The sequence below is a fragment of the Terrapene carolina genome, unplaced genomic scaffold (genome assembly GCF_002925995.2).
Source record: "Terrapene carolina triunguis isolate 2854851 unplaced genomic scaffold, T_m_triunguis-2.0 Scaffold50129, whole genome shotgun sequence".
In the NCBI taxonomy this organism is placed as follows: Eukaryota; Metazoa; Chordata; order Testudines; family Emydidae; genus Terrapene; species Terrapene triunguis.
Window position 1 is genome coordinate 3,895 of NW_020714480.1, and position 11,572 is coordinate 15,466.

At 48.0% G+C, this 11,572-nt stretch overlaps 1 protein-coding gene across 1 annotated transcript; it reads right to left on the reverse strand.

Annotated features, from left to right (window-relative positions):
* Positions 1-341: 341 nt before the first annotated feature.
* Positions 342-2,871, reverse strand: LOC112102770 (sperm acrosome membrane-associated protein 3-like). The gene is made up of 4 exons (XM_024194208.1): positions 2,733-2,871; positions 1,755-1,913; positions 1,376-1,454; positions 342-417 (listed from the first exon to the last, which is right to left on the reverse strand). The coding sequence occupies exons 1-4, from the start codon at positions 2,869-2,871 to the stop codon at positions 342-344; spliced, it is 453 nt and encodes a 150-aa protein (XP_024049976.1).
* Between the last annotated feature and the right edge of the window lie 8,701 nt (positions 2,872-11,572).

Genomic DNA, 11,572 nt, shown 5'->3' on the forward strand with positions numbered 1-11,572 from the left:
CCCCACTCCCATCCCAGAGCGAGGGATCGAATCCAGGAGTCCTGACTCTCAGGCGCCCCTCTCCTCCCCAATCCTATTGTCTTCTCTAAATAAAATGTGTGACCCTTTTGTCATTAGACCGTCAGACAGCTTTATTCAGGAAAATCTGCTCCCAGTGCCTTAAGGTGCAATCTCACTAGGGGGACAACACTCCCCCACAGTTAATGACCCACTTTGGAGCTAGTTAAGAAGGAGAAGTAGGTGCTCACAGAGGATTTCAATGAGGTGCTAAATCTGCAAGAGACTGATGTGACTGCAGTATGCCCCATCTAGCAGGTCCAGGGGCATCCCAAGGCGCTCCTTCATCTACTTCCCACATTGCATCCTTCCACCCACTGAGAGAGCTCATGGCCCTCACAGTGTTTCCTCCAGGCCAGCCTGAGAAGGGTAAACAGAGAGAGCAAGGTCAGAGAGATCAACTGGCATTGAGAGCAGTGCTGCCGCATGGGGATGGGTCATCCAGTGCTGAGATGCAGCCGCCTCTGGGCGGGGCAGCTGGGTAACAGCTACAGAGACACTATGCAGGGCTCACTCACCAAGCACTGAGGTGCAGCTGCCTTTCGGGTGGGGCAGCCAGGTTACAACCACACAGTGAAAATGTAGGGGGATAGCTCACATGGTGCTGAGCAGTAGTTGCCTCCGGGGTGGAGCATTTGGGTAACAGCAGCACTGCACAAGGATTACTTGTCCAGCGCTGAGATGCAGCTGCCTATGGGCAGAGCAGCATGGTAACAGCCTTGTTGCTCTCAGGGCCGGCTCCAGGCACCAGCTTAACAAGCAGGTGCTTGGGGCGGCCAAGGGAGAGGGGCGGCACCTGCGGCAATTCGGGGGTGGCAGGTCCCTCACTCCCTCTAGGAGCGAAGAACCTGCCGCTGAACTGCCGCCACCGATCGCAGCTTTTTTTTTTTTTTTCCCAATTGCCGCCGCCGGTCGCGGTTGGGGTTTTTTTTTTTTTTTTTTGCTTGGGGCGGCAGAAATGCTGGAGCCGGCCCTGGTTGCTCTATGGAGTTTTGTCTTTTGTTGGGTTGTATAAAGAGTACTGAGCTACATGGTCATGTTTTCTTTACACTGCATTGTTTTGTGGGGTTGTCTGGTGTATAGCATTGTGTTTCATTGCATTTATTATGTTGCAATATGTAGTTCCATGTTGTAGCAGTACATTGTGTAAAGCTGTATAAATCTGTGTAGTGCTGTGCAGCTCTGTGCTGTGCAGTTCCATGTTGCATGCTGTAGAGCTGGGTTGGCAGTATAGTGCCACGTTACACTGTGCTGCATATTTTGCCATGCACTGCTACACTGGCACTCCACCCACACCCTTCCACCAGCTCCCCCTTACCAGGCCCCCATGCCCCTTGGCTGTTGCACAATCTGCATGGCACACACGATGTCATCGTTGATGTTACTGGTCAGCAAATCTGGGGGGGGGGGGGCGAGGGAGGAGAAGAGAGTAAGGATAGGGCATATCCCTTGGTAGCGCAACACTGTAGCCTGGAAGCCCTGGTCCTCCTAGCAGGAGATACCATCATTCAGCCAACCAACCCAGACCCCATTGTGCTGCCCTCTTCTGTCCACTGAAGGCAAGGGTGGCCTTCCATTCCAAAACGTCTCGGGCCTGATGCTGGTTCCCCTGACCCCATCCTGCTCCCTGCCACACAGGTCTCTAGCACTGTGCCATGGCCCAGGGGTCAGCACTGGGGCCGGAGAGGGTTACTCACCACTGCAGTGCATGTGACAAAGGTTCCGGGTGGAGCTCCTGTAGTCGTCGCACCACTGGCGGCTGTTGATCTGGAAGATGCCGTTGTCAGTGCTGCCATCAGCTTCATGGTCCACCGTGTCCGTGTTGAACCGGCTTTCGTGGAATGCCATGCACAGCCCTGGTGCAGGATTTAGTAATGCACAGAGCCCCGCGGGGAGAGTGGGGGTAGGGATCCGCACAGAGCCCCACAGGGAGGTGGGGCAGGAGGAGGGATACGCACACAGCCCTACGGGGGTGGGGCAGGGGGAGGGATATGCACAGAGCCCCACGGGGAGGTGGGGCAGGAGGAGGGATATACACAGAACCCCACGGGGAGGGATACACACAAAGCCCAATAGGGAGGGCGGGAGGAGGGATATACACAGAGCCCCACACAGCTCCACGGCGGGTGGGGGTGGGGGAGGAATCTGCACAGAGCCCCATGGAGGGGTGGGGCTAGGGATACTCACGGAGCCTCATGGGGAGGTCGGGAGAAGGGATACGTACAGAGCCCCATGGAGGGGTGGGGCTGGGGGAGGGATACGCACAGAGCCCCATGGGTAGGACGGGGGAGGGATACGCACTGATCCCCACTGGGAGGGCTACGCATGGAGGATGGGGCGGGGGGAGTAGGGTGACCAGATATCCCGATTTTATAGGACACTCCCAATATTTGGGGCTTTGTCTATTACCTCCCACCCCGTCCTGATTTTTCACACTTGCTGTCTGGTCACCCTAGGGGGCGGGATACGCACAGATCCCCATGGGGAGGGATATGCACAGAGCCCCACGGGTGTGTGGCTGGGGGATGAATACACACAGAGTCCCACGGGGAGAGCGGCGGGAGAGAGATGCATAGAACCTCATGGGTGGGGCTGGGAGGATACACACAGAGCCCCAAGGGGAGGCAGAAGGGAATATATGTACAGACCCATGAGGAGGCCAGGGGATCACTCACAATCAGCCAGGCTGTAGCCTCGGAACCCATCCATCCCTGCCTGGTGCAGCACTTGGGCCAGCTCGCAGCGCCGGAAGATCTTCCCCATGTTCCCCACAAGGACACAGGCCAAGATGGACAGCAGCATGAGAGCTGCCATTCCTGCAGTGTGGCCGGAACTGGAGGCTGCACTCTAGGGGATGTCTGACCACAGCTGGGGCCCCAGGCCCGGCACAAGCTGCTTACACAAGGTGCACTGTGAAGGAGGCAGCGAGCAGTTGGGTTAGTGCCTGTAGTGGGACCTTACCCTCAGCAAGGCAACCACAGTAATAAGAGCATGGAGTCTGTCTCCCCACTCTGCTGGGCAGCCTTCAGACTAGGGGCCATGGCTAAGCCAGCCAAGAGGGCTCTGGAGACTGGCACAGCGCAGAAGCTGATGGCCCCGGGATCATGGAGTGTTGTCAGGGCTGCAGGGATGCTGATGGCTGTCCTGCCCCCTTTGTGGGCCTAGTTGGAATAGGAACTGTGGGATTTGGCCCCTGCCTGGATTCTTGGATCCCGTTCCAGATAGCTGCTCACCGAGCCTGTGGAGTGGAGAGTAGCAGAAAGTCCCTGAGTGCCAAAGTCAGGGCTGGTGTTCCAGAACCCCGTGGGAGCTTGTGATGTCATGGCTTCACTGCTTCTAGAACCTTCCCTGTCTGAGGCATGGGTCTGTTGTCACCCTTACTGTGAGCTCGAAGATAAAAGTATGGTCTAGCCCCAGCTTTGGGGGTGGAGCGGGGGAGTGTTGGTCTACTGTGTTAAAGCCAATCAAGTATAGATACACCAAAAGTTCTAGGTTACAGTCTATCTTTCTCCTTGTGGTGATAGACAATTCATATCACTTCTAGGGTGCAACAAACAGAAAGAAAAACAACAGAAAAGGCCCTGGGAATTACAGTGGATGAGAAGCTGGATATGAGTCAACAGTGTGCCCTTGTTGCCAAGAAGGCTAACGGCATATTGGGCTGCATTAATAGGAGTGTTACTAGCAGATTGAGGGAAGTGATTGTTCCCCTCTATTCGGCACTGATGAGGCCACGTCCAGGGCCGTCCTTACCCATAAGCAAAGTATGTAGCTGCGTTGGGCAAATTTCCCGGTGCCCTGCGCAGCTGCACGCTGCTCCAGCCCCAGCCCCGCCTCTTCTCCATGGCCCCCGCCCCTGCTCCGCCCAACCCCCTCCTCTTCCCGCCCCTGCTCTGGCCCAGCCTCACACCCACTCCACCCCTTCCCCAAAGCCCCTGCCCTGCTCTTCCCCCGCGCCCCTGCTCCGCCCCTGCTCTGCTCCAGCCCCGCCCCGCCCCCACTCCCCAGAGGACTGCAGCAGGGCCAGGCCTGTATTCACCAGCAGCAGGAAGTGCAGCGACCCAGACCCAGCCGTGTCACCGGTGAGTGCTGGGGGGCAGTTACCCCCAACTCCCAAGCCAGGCCCACCCCCCCTCCCTGTGGAGGCCTGGGGCCCCACACACACCCCCCACGGGGGGGCTGCGGAGGGCCCCAGAAAAGCTAGGGATGGCCCTGAACACATCTGGAGTATTGTGTCCAGTTTTGGTCCCCTCACTATAGAAGGGATGTGGACAAATTGGAGAGAGTCCAGCAGAGGGCAACGGAAATGATTAGGGGGTTGGGGCACATGATTTATGAGGAGAGGCAGAGGGAACTGGGCTTATTTAGCTTGCAGAAGAGAAGAGTAAGAGGGGATTTGATAGCAGCCTTCAGCTACCTGAAGGGGGGTTACATAGAGGATGGAGCTTGGCTGTTGTCAGTGGTGGCAGATGACAGAACAAGAAGCAATGGTCTCAAGTTGAAGTCGGGGAGGTCTAGGTTGGATATTAGGAAAAACTTGGAATGCTCAACTTTGTGGTTCACACAGCAAGCTTATACCCTTCTCTGAGAATGTATTCATCTTTTGTATGGCAAGAAAGGTGATTAGAGATATTCAAATAACCTACTCCAGATTAGTGAGCCAGTGGACAGCTTCGGAAGTGACTTGATGCAAATCTGATATGCCAGTAGCAAACAATCAAAGTGAGCACTGACAGTGATTGTGACTTTGATTGTTTGCTACTGGCATATCAGATTTGCATCAAGCCACTTCCGAAGCTGCCCACTGGTGCACTAATTTTCTGACTGGTGTCCACAGTCACATTGTGTGTTGACGCTCATCTTCCAAAGGTGCATGAGATGACAGCATCTGCCATGCAATGTTCTAAAATGGTTCACTGGCTTCACCTTGTACATCAGTCATGATTTTAAAGATATTTCAGTTCTGGAGTAATCCAAGACCATAGTGTCTCTATTGCTGCAATAAGAGTCAGACAACTGACCATAACAAACCTCCAAATAATGAATGGCCAAAGCTCTCACTTCTGTCTTTTTCCCACCCTGCTGCATACCCTGGTGACCTTAATAGCCACCACTGACAATGGGGCTATAGTAGAAATAATGCAGCTGGTGAGCAACTCATAGATTGGGCTTTGCTTGCAGATGTCCATCATCTTTTCAACCTGAACCAACTTCCATCACTCAGAGGAAACACTGAACAAATCCGGACCTTTCTGATGAACGACAATAGCAGTGTTTCTCTGCAAACTTTTGTCATGGATCCACACGATCAGTGCTGTGACCCAACTTTGGAACAGTCTCTAGGAGGAACCCATTCAGTGTGCCAAACCCCCAAAGGGTCTCACACTTCCCCCAGGGGAAACCACGCAGCTTCACCGCCTTCTTAGACCAGACCTCTGGGTCTGCAGCACTTGTGCTTCACCCCGTGAGCCCTGTTCAGCAAGTCCAACTGCGACAGACCCCTGATGAAGACTTACACATTTCAAGGACTAAGGCACCTTCCCAAGCATTTGCAGTGACACTCACACAGCCTTGTCAAAAGAGTCAGGTTTATTAGTCATCTGGAATACAGCACAGGCAACCCTTAGGTTAGCACATAGGAATGAAGGTTAAAGCATAGTCTACTCTGGTTAGTGCAAAGCCCAGCCAAGCCATAGTGAACCCCATCGTTCAAGCTCAGTCTCTCTGTCCATCTGACCTCCTTGGTCCGAATCCCTCCAGCAGCCAGCTCTTATCGCCTACCTCACACCTCTCCAGTCCTTTGTTCCCAAGATGGGGAGATGCAGCTCAGCCCCGCTGTTGAGAAGTGGGGAAGTCTATCTGTCTCTGGATCATTGATTGTTAGCTATCAGTGTCCAGGCAATTGAATTTGCCATTGTCTTCTCAGATGCTCCACTGATATGGGGATTGAGGCGCAGACAGCTAGGTGACACCCATATCTAAGTCTCTTCACCACCCCTGAGAGGAAACATCACTTTTCCCCCACCTGAATAACAATGCCACACACAGGAGAAATTGAGACACACACAGGCATCATAACAATATTACTAAACATTCCCACTTCATCACAGCTTTACAAACAGCATTTGGAACCTTTCCTTGCAGCCAACACTGTCCCACTATTCTGCACAGTGCTTTGATGTTGGGAATTTCCACAAAGCAAGCTGGGTTGCATATATCACAGAAGTTGAAGATGGGATACAGCATATCAAACCAATCCCAGAAAATTATGACCACTTTGTTCACTTTCTTATCAAATTTGCCATGAAACCTATTCCTCAGGACTATTGCAAAGTCTATACTCTTTGCTGACAGCCATAGACAGAAGCACTCTTCAGAGAGTATGAAAAGAGTGGTGAGCCGCACACAGCAAAACACTAATAGAGTCATTGAACTCTGCCTGCAGGGATGTTGTGACAGGGTGCTGACCAGGAACTGCTGAGCCAGCCCTCTGCACTCCAGCTCCAATTAAGGGAGGTGAATTGGAGCTGACTAGAGGAACCTGAGCCTGATTGGCAGAGGCGGAACAGCTACCCGCCTGGGGCTGTATACAGGCTCAGAGGAAGGAAGAAAGGGGGAAGAAGCCAGAGAGTGGAAGGAGAGGGACAGCACTTCCCTCATAGCTGCAAGAAAGAGAAGCCCCTGAGGCTGGAACCCCCAGTGATATGTGATGAGAGGGGGTGGGTTTGCACTGTGTAAATAAACTGCACTGGTGACTGCTAAGCCAGAAGGTCTCTGAGTGATTTTTGGAGCAGAGCAGAGCAGAGCAGAGGCAGGACCAAGGGGGCCCTGCTATATCCTGTTACAGATGGAATGAGCCAGTGGCGGGACTTGACTTCTCTCTTTCTAGCCACAAAACCTGGGCAGTCCTCTGTATGCTTGGAGTTGCTGACTTGGTAAAATATGGTCAACTGAAAGCTATAGCTAATGTTGTCAGCTCACACCTTCTCTGTAACTTGTAGACCAAAACTGACAAGCTGGTCAAAAAGGTTCAGAGAGAACTTTTTCTAAAATGTGATTAACTCTGGCACACAATAGAAGGAGAGAGACGTTCTATCAGTATGTAATTATGAGAGACTCTTGCCTAGTGACTTGAAGATTCTGTTTAAACTTCCAGTTTCCTATTCCCGCGGTAATAGAAATCCAACTTCAATTTATCTGGGGTTTCTTAGACAAGGTGTCTCTAACTGGGGTCTTTATTGTGGGCAAACAGAGATGGCATAAACAAAGGCACATTACCCTTTTTTTATGTCCTTGCTAGGAGAATAGCATGATTTAAGGGCCAAAAGGCTGTATGGTCATTAACAATATATTCAAGGCTTCTTACATAAGTGTTGACTCCATTTTTGAATCTTGTTAAGTTTTCAGCCTCAATGACTTCACGTGGCAGTGAGTTCCACAGTTTAATTTCACATTCTATAAAAAAGTATTAGCAATCCTAATTTTTTCAACTTCTTTTCACAGAAGAGTTTTCTCCAGGCCCTAGATCATTCTTGTTGCCCTTCTCTGAGCCCCCCTCTGGTTCTGTAATATCCTGTTTGAGATGGGGTGACCGGTACTCCACACAATGTCCAGATGAGGCCACTCCACTGATGATATTCTTTGTCTTATTCATCATCCCATTCCTCATACAGCCTAATATCTTGTTTGCTTTTCTGACTACAACTAGACCTTGGAAAGAAGTTTTCATCAAATTGTCTACATTAATGGTCCCTTTCTTGAGTTGATCTAGTTCATTTAGTACCTTGTATACAAGTAGTTTAAATGTTTCCTTCTAATGTGCATTACTTTGCATTTTTAAACTTTGTATTTCATTTGTCATTGTGCTGCCCATTCATAGAGTCTAAGGCTTAGAAGGGCCTATTGTGATCATCCAGTCTAACCTTCTGCATAACACAAGCCATAGAACTTCCCTAAAACAATTCCTAGAACAGATCTTTTAGAAAATACATCCAGTTAAAAATTGTCAGTGATGGAGAATCCACCATGACCCTTGGCAAATTGTTCCAATGGTTAATTACTCTCACTGTTAAAATTTATGCCTTATTTCCAGCATGAATTTTTCTAGCTTCAACTTTCAGCCATTGACCTTTGTTAGACCTTTCTTGTTAGATTGAAGAGCCCATTATTAAATATTTCTTCCCTATGTAGGTGCTTTCAGACTATAATCAAGTCACATCTTACCCTTCTCTTTGTCAACTACTCTGACCTTCTGGATAGCACAGGCTAGAGAATGTCACCCATTTTCCCCTGTTCTGAGCTAAATAACTTGTGTTTGGGTGCTCCTCTGGAAGATATGCTCTAGCCAGTCTTGATTTGGTTATCCTCTCTAGTCTTCTGAACAGGTTGTAATCAGAGTTTTTAACATGAACAGGGGTTCATCCCCTTTTTTTGTGGACAACGGGGAGAACTCAATTAGTTGTACTGCCCTCAACATGCTCATAACACTTGTAGCTCTCCATTAAGATAAAGACAATAATCAAATTTCATTCTTCAGGGCTTCACCTAGTCACCTGCAGGAGTCAGGAAGAAATATTTTCCCCCAAAGCACAATTGGCCAGATGTATTCTGTTTTTGTTCCCACCTTTCTCAGAAGTATCAGTGATTGGCCACAGCTGGAGATGGGAGAGCAGATGGTGTGGACCAGTGTTCTGAGGTGATCCATAAAATCTCTCTTACATGCCTGGCTTGTGAGAACATAAGAACATAAGAATGGCGATACTGGGTCAGACCAAAGGTCCATCCAGCCCAGTATACTGTCTACCAACAGTGACCAATGCCAGGTGTCCCAGAGGGAGTGAACCTAACAGGTAATGATCAAGTGATCTCTCTCCTGCCATCCATCTCCACCCTCTGACGAACAGAGGCTAGGGACACCATTCCTTACCCATCCTAGCTAATAGCCATTCATGGACTTAACCTCCATGAATTTATCTAGTTCTCTTTTAAACCCTGTTATAGTCCTAGCCTTCACAACCTCCTCAGGCAAAGAGTTCTACAGGTTGACTGTGCACTGTGTGAAGAAGACATTCCTTTTAAACCTGCTGCCCATTAATTTCATTTGGTGGCCCCTAGTTCTTATATTATGGGAACAAGTAAATAATTTTTCCTTATTCACTTTCGCCACACCACTCATGATTTTATATACCTCTAGCATATCCCCCCTTAGTCTCCTCTTTTCCAAGCTGAAAAGTCCTAGCTCTTTAATCTCTCCTCATATGGGACCCATTCCAAACCCCTAATCATTTTAGTTGCCCTTCTCTGAACATTTCCTAACCAGTATATCTTTTTTGAGATGAGGAGACCACATCTGTATGCAGTATTCAAGATGTGGGTGTACAATGGAGTTATATAAGGGCAATAAGATATTCTCCATCTTATTCTCTATCCCTTTTTTAATTATTCCTAACATCCTGTTTGCTTTTTTGACTGCCGCTGCATACTTCGTGGGCGTCTTCAGAGAACTATCCACGATGACTCCAAGATCTCTTTCCTGATTAGTTGTAGCTAAATTAGCTCCCATCATATTGTATGTATAGTTGGGGTTATTTTTTCCAATGTGCATTACTTTACATTTATCCACATTAAATTTCATTTGCCATTTTGCTGCCCAATCACTTAGTCTTCACAGTCTGCTTTGGTCTTAACTATCTTGAGCAGTTTAGTATCATCTGCAAACTTTGCCACCTCACTGTTTACCCCTTTCTCCAGATCATTTATGAATAAGTTGAATAGGATTGGTCCTAGGACTGACCCTTGGGGAACACCACTAGTTACCCCTCTCCATTCTGAAAATTTACCATTTATTCCTACCCTCTGTTCCCTGTCTTTTAACCAGTTCTCAGTCCATGAAAGGATCTTCCCTCTTATCTCATGACAACTTAATTTACGTAAGAGCCTTTGGTGAGGGACCTTGTCAAAGGTTTTCTGGAAATCTAAGTACACTACGTCCACTGGATCCCCCTTGTCCACATGTTTGTTGACCCCTTCAAAGAACTCTAATAGATTAGTAAGACATGATTTCCCTTTACAGAAACCATGTTGACTTTTGCCCAACAATTTATGTTCTTCTATGTGTCTGACAATTTTATTCTTTACTATTGTTTCAACTAATTTGCCCAGTACTGACGTTAGACTTACCAGTCTGTAATTGCTGGGATCATCTCTAGAGCCCTTTTTAAATATTGGCGTTACCTTAGCTATCTTCCAGTCATTGGGTACAGAAGCTGATTTAAAGGACAGGTTACAAACCATAGTTAATAGTTCCGCAATTTCACATTTCAGTTCTTTCAGATCTCTTGGGTGAATGCAATCTGGTGACTTGTTACTGTTAAGTTTATCAATTAATTCCAAAACCTCCTCTCGTGACACTTCAATCTGTGACAATTCCTCAGATTTGTCACCTACAAAGGACGGCTCAGGTTTGGGAATCTCCCTAACATCCTCAGCCGTGAAGACTGAAGCAAAGAATTCATTTAGTTTCTCCACAATGACCTTATCGTCTTTAAGTGCTCCTTTTGTATCACCATCTTCCAGGGGCCCCACTGGTTGTTTAGCAGGCTTCCTGCTTCTGATGTACTTAAAAAAACATTTTGTTATTACCTTTTGAGTTTTTGGCTACCTGTTCTTCAGACTCCTTTTTGGCTTTCCTTATTACATTTTTACACTTAATTTGGCAGTGTTTATGCTCCTTTCTATTTACCTCACTAGGATTTGACTTTCACTTTTTAAAAGATGCCTTTTTATCTCTCACTGCTTCTTTTGCATGGTTGTTAAGCCACAGTGGCTCTTTTTTAGTTCTTTTACTATTTTTTTTAATTTGAGGTATATATTTAAGTTGGGCCTCTATTATGGTGTCTTTGAAAAGTGTCCATGCAGCTTGCAGGGATTTCACTGTAGTCACTGTATCTTTTAATTTCTGTTTAACTAACCTTCTCATTTTTGCATAGTTCCCCTTTCTGAAATTAAATGCCACAGTGTTAGGCTGCTGCGGTGTTCTTCCCACCACAGGAATGTTAAATGTTATTATATTATGGTCACTATTTCCAAGCGGTCCTCTTATAGTTACCTCTTGGACCAGATCCTGTGCTCCACTCAGGACTAAATCGAGAATTGCCTCTCCCCCTGTGGCTTCCTGTACCAGCTGCACCAAGAAGCAGTCATTCAAAATATCGAGAAATTTTGTCTCTGCATTTTGTCCTGAGGTGACATGTCAATATGGGGCTAATTGAAATCCCCCACTATTATTGAGTTCTTTATTTTGATAGCCTCGCTAATCTCCCTTAGCATTTCAACATCACTATCACTGTCATGGTCAGGTCGTCGATAATAGATCCCTACTGTTATATTCTTATTAGAGCATGGAATTACTATCCATAGAGATTCTATGGAACATGTGGATTCATTTAAGATTTTTACTTCATTTGATTCTACATGTTCTTTCACATATAGTGCCACTCCCCCTCCTCCCCCCCCC